Here is a 13671-nt window from a genome sequence, read left to right as displayed (position 1 = left end):
CTCACACCACGTTGGCCTGGATTGGCAAAAGTTGAAAGTTGAAGGCTTATGCCTTGATGCCTCGTTAAATTGGCAAATTTTAAGTTGGGAGTTTTACTCCGAATGGTACCACATGCATGACGAGTCGAGTCTCATTAGAGTTGCATTCTGTTGGTTTGTTGTATGGAATATAATATGAATGGATGTATTCCAGTATTATATGTGTGTTGTGTGTTGTGTGTTGTGTTGATGTTGAGTATGATTGAGTTGATATTGCCGTTGCTGAATGTGTAATCTGATTTGGGTGATGAAACGTGTTAAATTACTTAACATTGCATGATATTTTATAATGCTTATTATATCAATTGAGGAACTCACCCTTACAACTATTTTTCAGGTAACGAGCAGTGATTGAGTAGAAGCTAGTGCTTGGAGTCTAGTGTAGTCTCCTTAGTGGGTCATGCTCTGATAGATGTAACATCGGGACGGGATGTCTTTAATTGTTTTATTGTTGGTTGTGAACCAATTTACATGTAATATATTATATGTTTTGATTGGTTGATTTGATTTCTATCCGCTGCGAATTATGCAAAAATGTTATTTTGATTAAATAAAGAGCATGACAATTATTATGGTGTGAAGTAGTCATGTGACACCCTTGATTGCATATTTACTCTGATTGATATGTTGTTATTTTAATTATATACTCGGGGTATTTTAGAAGGGTGTTACATTAGTGGTATCAGAGCAGGTTGGTCTGTCCGGCCAGTTGTCGTGTCGTTACTGTCTAACAATTGTGTATTGTTACTAATCTAACTTTTAAGTTGTGTTGTGGTGATAAGTTGAAATGGCTGGAAGGAATGACGCTGCAATGGCTGCCGCAATGCAAGCGATGGCACAAGCTGTGCAGCACTTGCCAAATGCTGGTGGAGATGCTGGATCACGTAGCTTGGCGACTTTTCAAAGAGAGAATCCGCCGGTGTTTAAAGGGAAGCATGATCCAGATGCAGCCTTGGGATGGTTGAAAGAGATCGAGAGAATCTTCCGTGTTATGGATTGCACTCCAGCTCAGAAGGTTCGGTATGGTACTCACATGCTAGCAATCGAAGCTGATGACTGGTGGCTAGAGACTCACGAGAGGTTGACCGTGGCAGGTGAAGTCATTACTTGGGATGTATTCCGTAGGGAATTCATGAGAAAGTATTATCCGGAGGATGTCCGTGGTAAGAAAGAAATTGAGTTCCTTGAACTGAAGCAAGGAAACATGTCTGTCACTGATTATGCTGCAAAATTTGTGGAGCTGTCCAAATTTTATCCTCATTACACCGGTGCTGGTGCTGAATTTTCAAAGTGCATCAAGTTTGAGAACGGACTGCGCTCTGAAATTAAGAAGGCTGTTGGGTATCAGAAGATACGCATTTTTACTGAATTGGTTGATAGCTGCAGGATATTTGAAGAAGACAATAATGCTCATTACAAGATTGTCAGTGACCGCAGGGGCAAGCAACATCAAAATCGTGGCAAGCCGTATGATGCTCCAGTGGGAAAAGGGAAACAAGGAGCTGCTCCGGCTCAGAGGACTAGTAGGGGAGGTGATCCTGCTGGTATAGTTTGTTTCAAATGTGGTCAGGCTGGTCATAAGAGTAATGTATGCACTGTTGAAGTAAAGAGGTGTTTTCGCTGTGGTAAGACTGGCCATGCAATAGCTGATTGCAAGCACAAGGAAATAATTTGTTTTAATTGTGGCGAAGAAGGGCATATTGGAAGTCAGTGTCAGAAGCCAAAGAAATCTCAAACTGGAAAGGTGTTCGCATTGACCGGAACTCAAACCTCCAGTGAGGACAGACTTATCCGAGGTACATGTTTCATAAATGGTACTCCTTTAATTACTATTATTGATACCGGTGCTACACACTGTTTTATTTCTGCTAACTGTGCTCGAAGACTGGGTTTAAAATTGTCCGCTTTGGATGGTGAATTGATTGTTGAGACCCCAGCTAAGGGATCAATAACTACTTCTTTGGTATGTTTAAAATGTCCTTTGTCGATCTTCGATAGAGATTTCTATGTTGATTTAGTATGTTTGCCGTTGGATGGGATGGATGTAATTCTTGGTATGAACTGGTTAGAGTATAATTATGTTCATATAAATTGTCATCATAAGTCGGTAAGGTTTTCCACTCCTGAAGAGGAAGGAGTTGACTTATTACCTTTCGGAGAATTGCGAAAATTGATGAAAGAGGGAGCTCAGATGCTTTCTTTGATGGCGACGTTGTCGGTTGAGAGTAAAGCTAAGATTGAGGAACTGTTAATGGTGAAAGAATTCCCTGAAGTTTTTCCTGATGAAATTCCTAGTGTGCCGCCAGAGAGGGAAGTTGAATTTACTATTGATCTGGTACCTGGTACTAGGCCTATTTCGATGGCACCGTATAGAATGTCGGCATCGGAATTGTATGAATTAAAGAAGCAATTGGAAGACTTACTTGAGAAGAAGTTTATAAGACCAAGTGTGTCACCGTGGGGAGCTCCAGTGTTGCTAGTAAAGAAGAAAGATGGTAGTATGAGGCTTTGTATTGATTATAAACAATTGAATAAAGTAACGATCAAGAATAAGTATCCACTACCGAGAATAGATGATTTGATGGATCAATTAGTGGGTGCTTGTGTGTTCAGTAAAATTGATTTGAGATCGGGCTATCATCAGATCAAGGTGAAAGATGAAGACATCCAGAAGACAGCGTTCAGAACTCGGTATGGACATTATGAGTATTCTGTGATGCCTTTCGGTGTGACTAATGCGCCGGGAGTATTTATGGAATACATGAATCGTATTTTCCATACTTATCTGGATCATTTTGTGGTAGTATTTATTGATGATATTTTGATTTACTCTAAGTCCGAAGAAGAGCACAAGGAACATTTGAGATTAGTGTTGGATGTTTTGAAAGATAAGAAATTGTATGCGAAGCTGTCCAAGTGTGAGTTTTGGTTAAGAGAAGTCAGTTTTCTCGGCCATGTAATTTCAGGAAAAGGTATTGCTGTAGATCCTTCCAAGGTCGAAGCTGTTTTGCAATGGGAGACCCCTAAGTCGGCTACCGAAATTAGAAGCTTTTTGGGATTAGCTGGATATTATAGAAGGTTTATTGAAGGATTTTCTGAGTTAGCACTTCCGTTAACTAAATTAACTGGTAAAGGTAAAGCTTTCGTGTGGGATGTTCAGTGCGAAGAAAGTTTTAATGAATTAAAAAGGAGATTGACGTCGGCGCCGGTTTTGACTCTGCCAAATCCGGAGGAACCGTTTATAATCTACTGTGATGCTTCATTGATGGGTTTAGGAGGTGTGCTCATGCAAAATAATAAAGTAATTGCTTATGCGTCGCGACAGTTAAGAATTCATGAAAAGAACTATCCTACGCATGATCTTGAACTTGCTGCTGTGGTGTTTGTGCTAAAAATCTGGAGGCATTACCTTTATGGTTCCAGATTTGAAGTTTTCAGCGATCATAAAAGTTTAAAGTATCTATTTGATCAGAAAGAGCTGAACATGAGACAACGTAGGTGGTTAGAATTGCTTAAGGATTATGATTTCGGGTTGAATTATCATCCAGGAAAAGCAAATGTTGTGGCCGATGCCTTAAGTAGAAAGACCTTGCATGTGTCAGCAATGATGATTAAGGAGTTGGAATTAATTGAGCAATTTCGTGATATGAGTTTGGTTTGCGAAGTAACCCCGCAGAGTGTAATGCTAGGAATGCTAAAGATTAATAATGATTTTATGGATAGTATCCGAGAGGCACAGAAATTGGATGTGAAATTAGTAGATATCCTTAATCGTTGTGGTCAATCAGAGAAGAGTGACTTTAAGATTGATGCGAGAGGTGTGTTGAAATTGGGGGAAAGAATTTGTATTCCTGATGATGCGATTTTGAAAAGAAGCATTCTAGAAGAGGGTCATAGAAGCAGTTTGAGTATTCATCCAGGAGCTACTAAAATGTATCAGGATTTAAAGAAAATATTTTGGTGGCCCGGAATGAAAGAAGATGTGGCTCGTTTTGTGTATGCGTGCCTAACTTGTCAGAAGTCAAAGATTGAGCATCAGAAGCCGTCTGGGCTAATGCAACCGTTGGCTATTCCAGAGTGGAAGTGGGATAGTATCAGTATGGATTTTGTTTCTGGTTTACCGAGGACAAGTAAGAGTTTTGAAGCTATTTGGGTGATTGTTGATAGATTGACGAAATCGGCTCATTTCATTCCGATTAGAATGGATTATCCGTTAGAGAGACTAGCTGAGTTGTATATTGAGAAGATTGTAAGTTTGCATGGTATTCCGTCGAGTATTGTTTCGGACAGAGATCCTAGATTTACATCGAAGTTCTGGGAAGGTTTGCAGAGGGCTTTGGGAACTAAGCTGAGATTGAGTTCTGCATATCATCCGCAGACTGATGGTCAGACTGAGAGGACGATTCAGTCATTAGAGGATCTTTTGAGAGCTTGTGTTTTGGAAAAGGGAGGTACTTGGGATTGTTATGTACCTTTGATTGAGTTTACCTACAACAATAGTTTTCATTCGAGCATTGGTATGGCGCCGTTTGAAGCTTTGTATGGTAGAAGATGTCGGACACCTTTATGTTGGTATGAGTCCGGTGAGAGTGCTGCGGTTGGACCGGAGATTGTTCAACAAACTACGAAAAAGATTAAGATGATTCAGGAGAAGATGAGAGTTGCTCAGAGTCGTCAGAAGAGTTATCATGATAAGAGGAGGAAGTCACTTGAGTTTCAAGAGGGAGATCATGTGTTTCTTCGTGTTACTCCGATAACTGGGGTTGGTCGAGCTTTGAGGTCAAGGAAGTTGACACCTCGATTTATTGGTCCTTATCAGATTCTAGAGAGGATAGGAGAGGTAGCCCATCGTATCGCTTTACCGCCGTCACTTGCGAATTTGCATGGAGTTTTTCATGTGTCTCAGTTGAGAAGGTACATTCCTGATCCGTCGCATGTAGTCCAAATGGATGATGTACAGGTGAGAGATAACCTGACTGTTGAAACATCACCTATGAGGATCGAGGATTGAGAGTTGAAGCAGTTGCGGGGTAAAGAGATTGCCTTGGTGAAGGTAGCTTGGGGAGGACCAGCAGGTGGCAACGTGACTTGGGAACTGGAGACTCAGATGAAGGAGTCTTATCCGGAGTTGTTCGCTTGAGGTATGTTTTCGAGGACGAAAACTCTTTTAGTAGGGGAGAGTTGTAACACCCCGATAATAATACGATAATTATTAAATTAAGTTAATAATATATTTATTAATTTAATTAGATAATTGGATTATTATTATTATTATTATTTTTGGAATTATCGAATTATTATTATTGGGATAATAATATAAATTGGAAAATTATATAAGTGTGAAATAAGGAAAAGGAATCCCATTTGGAAAAAAGAGTTCTACGTGAAACAGAGAAGCGGCTGAAAAGTGGAAAGTGGAGAAAGGGCAAAGAGGAAGAGCAAGGGCAAAGGTTGGAGAAGAGAAAAGCTTGGAGCTCAAAGATTTGCCGGATTAATCAGGTAAGGGGGGTTTATCATTGTTTAATGGGTATTATAGATTAACATGTAATGGGTAGTGATAAACCGTTGATTTGACCCTAATTGGGGATGTTGAATGCTGAGAAATTATGTTGGATAAGTGTGTTAAAGTTGTACTTAAATCTGTATTTGAGTGTATTGTGATTTTCCGAACGTATCGCTTCTTACGGAATTGGAATCGGAGGTCCGGAAGTCCTCCAACGGCGGAAAATGCGGAGAATTCTGCATTCTGCTTCGTGTTAGCGCAGGAACAGCTTTCTGTCTTGCGTTAACCGGTTAACCCAGGGTGTTAACCGGTTAACACTGTTGTAATTTGTGAAAATTGTTGTTCTGTCTGCGTTAACCGGTTAAACCAGGGCGTTAACCGGTTAACACTGTTGTAAATGGCCAGAAAACGTGTTTTGTCCTGCGTTAACCGGTTAACCCAGGCCGTTAACCGGTTAACACTGTTGGAAAAGTGATAAATCGAATTTTGCTCAGAATTTAATGGAATTCGTCGGGGTGAGTCGGGTGATATTATCGTTAATTGTGATGAGTAATTTTGTTGAGTTTATGTTATGAAGTGTCGATACAAGTATGTTGCTGAGTTGTTCCGTGTACGGAAAGTTGTTAAGGATACTGAGTTGTAGGCTTGGTGAGCCAAAGTTGATTATAAGTTGCTTATGTTGAAACCATTGTTGTGTTGCTATCATTATCATGTTGTCGAAATTTTAAGTCGTGTATGTCATGTAAATCCATATGCATTAAGTCGGAGCTTTGCTCACACCACGTTGGCCTGGATTGGCAAAAGTTGAAAGTTGAAGGCTTATGCCTTGATGCCTCGTTAAATTGGCAAATTTTAAGTTGGGAGTTTTACTCCGAATGGTACCACATGCATGACGAGTCGAGTCTCATTAGAGTTGCATTCTGTTGGTTTGTTGTATGGAATATAATATGAATGGATGTATTCCAGTATTATATGTGTGTTGTGTGTTGTGTGTTGTGTTGATGTTGAGTATGATTGAGTTGATATTGCCGTTGCTGAATGTGTAATCTGATTTGGGTGATGAAACGTGTTAAATTACTTAACATTGCATGATATTTTATAATGCTTATTATATCAATTGAGGAACTCACCCTTACAACTATTTTTCAGGTAACGAGCAGTGATTGAGTAGAAGCTAGTGCTTGGAGTCTAGTGTAGTCTCCTTAGTGGGTCATGCTCTGATAGATGTAACATCGGGACGGGATGTCTTTAATTGTTTTATTGTTGGTTGTGAACCAATTTACATGTAATATATTATATGTTTTGATTGGTTGATTTGATTTCTATCCGCTGCGAATTATGCAAAAATGTTATTTTGATTAAATAAAGAGCATGACAATTATTATGGTGTGAAGTAGTCATGTGACACCCTTGATTGCATATTTACTCTGATTGATATGTTGTTATTTTAATTATATACTCGGGGTATTTTAGAAGGGTGTTACATATGACCCAGGCATTTAACAAAAGGGTCAAGAGACATGTGTATCAAATTGGCGACTTAGTGATCAAGCGTATCATTCTACCACAAGGTGACCCCAGAGGCAAATGGACTCCCACATACGAAGGGTCATTTGTAGTTAAGAAGGCATTCTCGGGTGGAGCCATGATGCTTACTACAATGGATGGCGAAGACTTCCCGCATCCCGTGAATGCAGACATAGTCAAAAAATACTACGCATAAAAGAGACCCGCTAGGTCGACGTATCTGGGCAAAAGTAAGGGCATCCCGGCGAACTAAAAGGGTTCGGGCAAAAATTAGGGATTAACATATAAAAACGTACACCCGGCAAGTCGAAAACCTGAAAAGGCGGCTTGGGCAAAAAGGGGTATCCTGGTGGACTGAAAACCTGAAAAGGCGGTCCAGGCAAAAATTAGGGATTAAAAGCGTATGACTATGTCCCGTTCTCAGACAGCTTTACCCAAGTCGAAGGGAATGAACAAGCCAATCACTTTTATCCGACAGCAGGAGATGAGGGGCTTGAAGATATAATGACAGTGGTGGAACTGAAATCGATAGGACTTTTTCTGCATAGCTTTCTCTTTGTTTTCTTGACGATTTCCTCTTACTAGGATTTATGTCTCCTTGTACACAAATTGCCTGTTTATAGGCCCTCTTTCAAAATCAATACAATGTTATTTCAAAAGATGCTTTTGTTTTACTTTTTTCTGTTTTGTTTGCATAAACGTCCATTGATTTAATTCGAATTAATATGTGCATTTGAATATGATCAACGTTTACCAAAAATGTGCGCATAAAATAGAAATAACGATTACTACGAGACTTCAGGATCGAGGAGAAGGTCTAACCATGCGTTCCAATGAATCCGGGTGCTAATTCTATTCCTCAACAAAACCAGTTATTCCCCAGAAGAAATTGGTATCACTAGACAGACTGGTCATCTCTTCCATCCCCAGCCAGGCTCTGTCGAATATTTCTACCATCAGACAAGAATCAAGTATCCCCAGCTAAGAAAGGATCACCGATACCAGTATCTCCAACCAGAAGACTGAGATTTATTTCCCCAGTAGAGTCCTCGGGAAGAACTTTTCAGATGCATAATCCATTCATGCATCATTTCGCATCATATACATGCATACAATGTTCGCATTTATTTCAGACGCATAATTCATCATTACATCATTTCACAACATACGCATGCGTACATTGTTCGCATTTATCGTCAAAAGCATAAAACATCTCATGCATCATGACATGGCATGAAGCTAACTTTATTTTTCAGGTTAATTATCCTCCTAAGTATGGTATCTTTAAGCCCAGCCCGGCCATTTATTGCAAATACAGCATCTACAAATACGATCAGATACAGTCTAACATACGGTTCATTCTGATTCAGCTCAACATATGACTCCTTCCACTCAGATACGATCTAACGGACGATCCATTCTGACCTTCAACTACTCCAATACGGTCTAATTTACGACCCAGTTGGACCTTTCATTTCTCAGAGACTACCTAGCGTACGGTACATTCTGACGTGTAGCCTAGCATACGACTACCCCTCTCAGATACTGCCTAACGGACGGCCCATTCTGCAGCTCGGATACAGTCTAGCGTACGATCCAGTCTGGTATTTCATCCCCAGCGGAGTCACCGGCCTGATGGATGGCTCATTCTGCAACTCGGATACGATCTAGCGTACGATCCATTCTGATATTTCATCCTCAATAAAGTCACCCGCCTAATGGACAACTCATTCTGCTACTCAGACACGATCTAGTGTACGATCCATTCTGACCTTTACCTACCCAGATGCAGCCTAAGGGATGGTTCACTCTGCTATTCAGATACGATCTAGTGTATGATCCATTCTGATCCCTTATCCCCAGCAGTGTATGACACATTCTGACTCCCCAGCGAAGTCGACAGCCGAATGGATGACTCACCATACGGTCTAGCGTACGACCCGATATGACACCCATGTCTTTAGAAATCGTCTGATGTACGACGCACTCTGAAAATCTCCTCATCAAACCTCATGGATGACATCTTTAAGCCCGTCTCCGTCAAGACTAATTGACAAGTGCAAATTTTTGGGGCATTCTAAGTGTTCAATAATCTTCCACCTCCAGACCACGAATGACGTACATACCATTCTAACTCTCTCGGTTCAAGAATATTGAACAGGGGCAGCTGTCATACCCCAAAATTTGCCCATTAATATTACAAGGCATTTCTTAGGCACTGCAACTTATTTTTCAAAGCATTGATCCCAAAAGAACAAAAGCCCAACTCACAACATACCCAATCCAGAAAAAGGCCCAAACTAGCTTGCTCGCTAGGCGAGCAACTCCTTCGCCTAGCGAAGCTTGTGATATATCAGAATTTTCGGGCTTCATTCTGAGCCCATTAGGTCACCACAATCACTATAAATACCGACACTTCAGTCACGAAAAGGGAAGGAAAACGGAACGAAAAGAGGAGATAGAAAGAAGGCACAGCAAACCCTAGAGGCTAACCTAGAGAATTCAGAGCAATCCTAAAGGAAACCCTGAAGGAAACTCATCTGCATCAAGGTTACCTCCGTCCAACTCAATCCGACTTGCCAATTCAAGGTTGCAATTCAGTTGTAAACAGGTTTGCGCATCACTACTGTTTTATGCTTTTAATTGGTAATCTCTACATACATAAGGCATCATGATTAAATTTTCGGATATGTAATTTGATTTCACATGTGAATTTAAGTATGCCTGAATATCCTGAATGTTTGTCCATGCTATTCCTGTAATTAAATGCCATAAAGTTCAGGGTTCCGGAGATCATGCTGCTATCAAATTCAAAACCCGCAGTCGCTCGCTAGCACATCGCTAAGCGAGCATGTAGCGAGTATTCGCTAGGCCTTCGCTAGGCGAGGCAGAAGCGAACGTGACAGTCGCTAATATTTTGGTTGTTCTGTTCTATGCTTATTTGATCTGTTCTATGTTAATCTTGCGCTATTTTGCCTGACATTCTTACAGCTGTGTTTCTTTTTGCGGTGTAATCTTCGATTACACCCTGATTTGGTATCCTGACCTGTGTGTTGAATGTTGTAAAGGTTCGCCTATTCCCAGGAACAAGTAGCTGGCTGGGTATTCCATTTTATTTGTGGGATACCCTTATGGAGATTCATCCTAATTATGTAATCGATTTTAATGTGATCCTAAATACCTAATTGATTACGGCTATCTAATTAATTGTAAAACTTTGCCTTTAAATAAGTGATCTTGGACCTCTCTTTTGTTACCCTACGATTACGGTATGACGGTCATGTCCCGCGAATGTGGGGATACACTTAGCAAAGACCCTTCGGTTAAATCATCATGTCCCTACAAAATAAATCATAGTCCCTCGGATGTTGCCTTCGAATATATGATTTCGTCCCTCGATGACCCTTCGGTATAGCCTACGGTTAAATGATGATAGTCCCTTCGAATGCTAAGGTATCCTCACAATTGTTGCCTTCAATGACCAATCGATGACCCTACGATGACCCTTTTACATCCAAAGGATAGAACTACTTACTTCTCAATAGTAAGGACAGTTTTACCCTCATAAGGATAGGAAATGCCCACAAAGACTTTGGGTAGGTAAAACTCTTAATTGCTTATTCACAACTTAAAATACTTTTCACACCCCACACCTTTCAAAACATCTTTTAGAAAATCATCACTTGGTATACATTCATACTAGAATCATTACCGAGTTATATTTTTCTAAACAACTTTCAAAACTAAACGAGATAACCACTTTGTATACATTCATACAAGAATCATTACAAAGTTAAATTCTCTTTTCAAAACATTTTCTAAACAATTCACAACCACTTTTTCCAGACAAACATAAGTGATCGAGCAATTAAGAGCCCATGGATAACCATGGATACAAAGGGTGCTAACACCTTCCCTTTGTATAATGTACCTCCCGAACCCAAAATCTAATTAAGGTCTTTCCTGTTCTTTTCTACCTTTCCTTATTGGATAAAAGAAAAGTCGGTGGTGACTCTTGCTATCCGCGACATTGCGATTAAAAGCAAAACACACTAAAGTCAGTTCACCGTATGACACATGTAAACCTTGTTTAGAAGTAACTTGAGTTTAATCTTGACATCGACAACCACCGTCACAACCTCAGATAACCTCACCTTATGCAAACCAGTTCAAGTAATGCCATTATAGCTGTCCTAGTTCCTTTACTCTTATTTCACCCGTTTTCATTCTAGCGAAATCACATTAAGCCCTTTATCTTTTCGCGCACATAGTGGAGTAACCGGTTAGTGATTCTGATCCCCTTTTAGCTAGAAGTTCTGGTACATAAGTCGGATAACTTCGTTATTCAGTCCATTGCAAATTGCGGGGGATCGGACCGTAGTCCGCCCTACCAAGTTCAATACCAGATACCTACTGAACCAACTCATAATGGATCTCTCGTATTATGCTTTTGTTTGATCTGCAACCTTTAGATTAAATGATCTGGTAAGGATCACCTAACTTAATTAGTGCATTTCCTGATATATATATATTTTTTATGTTACTTTGGGAATCATTCACTTATATTCATCGGCTCTCCACGTAGTTCGCTATTAAGATGGTGCTGACTTCTCGTATAAACTACTCGGGGTTACTATAAAACTAAAAGTTCAAGGGATTGGTATAATAGGTACTCATTCTGATCTGACATGTTGAGGTTCTTAGAGCGTTGTTATGGTAATAATTTTTGTCTTGATTTCACTCAAGTTTTATAAAATAAGCAACCTTTATACTTACTGGGTGTGTTAAATTTCTGTTATTATGGCTCATGAAAATTTGAGGGGAAATAGATAATAGAAAGTTTTCACGCTAGGGACTTAACTTAAAATAAATCTATCTTATAATAATATTTTATTTTATTTTATTTTTTTTATTTTATTTTTATAAGGGAAATAACAATGAAAAGAAAGGTACATACTTGAAAAGGAAAATGGAGGATAGAAAGAACATGGTTTTCCCCCCCATACTTGAATAAAACATAGTCCTCAATGTTTGAAGGAAAAGAAATGAAATACAAAAAAGAAAGGAAAAAGAAAAGTTAAGGTTGCCTTCCGCCTCTTGTTCTTGGGCCTGGTGATCGCTGACGTAAGTCTAAGTTGTCGAACCTGCTAAACAACTCAGTGAACCGCTGATCGGTTATGGTATTTCTCTCTTCCTGTTGTTGTTGCATTTGGCGCATCATTTGCATCATTTCGAGATTCTGTGCTTGCATACCATCAATAGCATCCATGATGTCGTCGTTGGTTGCAGGCCTTCTTCGTCGACGACGTCGGGAGGATGGGCCAACTGCAGTATCGGAAGGGTTGAGCGGGACTGATTGTTGTTCAGGAGCGTTATCACCTTGCTCCATTTCTTCGAACTCGTCTGCAGGCGGGTTTGTATGCAAAGGCTCGGTAGCTTCAGGAGCATTCAGATCATAGAGGTGGCGGTTGGGATTTGTGACATCTGTTAGGGAAATGTTGGGGAGAACAACGCTTGGGACAGCCTGGTTATTCACCATAAGGTAATATCCTCTGCCTACTCTGTTCTTAATCAGGCGGCTGGATCGACAGTAGCTGATGTCCATAAATAGGGGAGGTAGAGATTCTAAGGTTTGGAGTCGGTCCCCTAAGTTTAAGCCAAGTGCTATGGTGGTGATTAATCCACCAATTACAAAAGGTTGACGGCCTCTAGCACATAAGGTGCGGATATGATGAAATAGAAAGGAGGCGGAGTTTACCTTAGCCTGCGGTTCGAAGACGCATTCGAGGAAGAATAGTTCCTTTGCGTTGACCTTGCTGTTGTTTGGTCTTCCAAAAACTGTGTTTTGTAGGATGCAGATAAAGTACCGGATGGTTGGGTTATGTATGTGGGAAAGAAGGAGTTCTTCCCAGTTGTAGGCATCTACACCGGATATTTTCTTAAAAAGGTCGAAAACGGCAACTGTGCTCCAGTTTAGGTTTGGAGGGATTCTGGGGTAGACTTGACCTTCTGTGGGGAATTGTAACATGGTACTCAATTGGTTTTGGGTTAAGGAGTACTCAGTGTTGAACATACGGAAGGTTGCGGTACCGGTTAAGAATTCGTCCTCACCGGCTGGAGTGTTGTACGCGTATGAACTTAAGAATTCTAAGGTTAGGGATGGGTAGGTGGGTTGATTATGCGTACATAGAAAGGTTAGATCGGCAAGGCGGAGCATCCACTCGATACCTTGAAGTAATCCTAATTGTTGTAAACAAGTTGAATCAGGATACCTGGTAGAGATGACGCCTCGCTGTTGGAAACGCTCGAATTGCTCCCTTTGATAATTTTCATCTTCGGATCGGAAGATGATATTTCCGAAATTCTGGTTACCCGCCATACTGATGAATGAATATAAAGGGGTAATTTGGAAAGAAAATGAAATGTATTTGATAGAAGAAAGTGGTTTGTGGTGAATGAAGGAAGGTTTGGTGGGTATTTATAGGAAAAATTTTGGAAGTTGGAAAATAGGTGGTTGAAAAGTGAATAAATGTGGGTAAATGTGAATAAATGGGGAAGGTAAAAAGTTGAAAGGGTGTAACGTTCGTCTCCAACGGCTCTGT

The 13671-nt window shown here is 40.3% G+C and overlaps 1 protein-coding gene across 1 annotated transcript; it reads left to right on the top strand.

The window, feature by feature from the left end:
* Positions 1-826: 826 nt before the first annotated feature.
* Positions 827-2461, top strand: LOC127115875 (uncharacterized; the record flags this gene model as incomplete). Its single annotated transcript, XM_051047299.1, has 1 exon — positions 827-2461. A coding segment is annotated over exon 1 (1635 nt), but the record flags the coding sequence as incomplete, so codon positions are not given.
* Between the last annotated feature and the right edge of the window lie 11210 nt (positions 2462-13671).

The sequence above is a fragment of the Lathyrus oleraceus genome, chromosome 1 (genome assembly GCF_024323335.1).
Source record: "Lathyrus oleraceus cultivar Zhongwan6 chromosome 1, CAAS_Psat_ZW6_1.0, whole genome shotgun sequence".
NCBI classification, from domain to species: Eukaryota; Viridiplantae; Streptophyta; class Magnoliopsida; order Fabales; family Fabaceae; genus Lathyrus; species Lathyrus oleraceus.
Note: the sequence above shows the minus strand (reverse complement) of the source record. Positions and strands in the feature narration are given on the sequence as shown.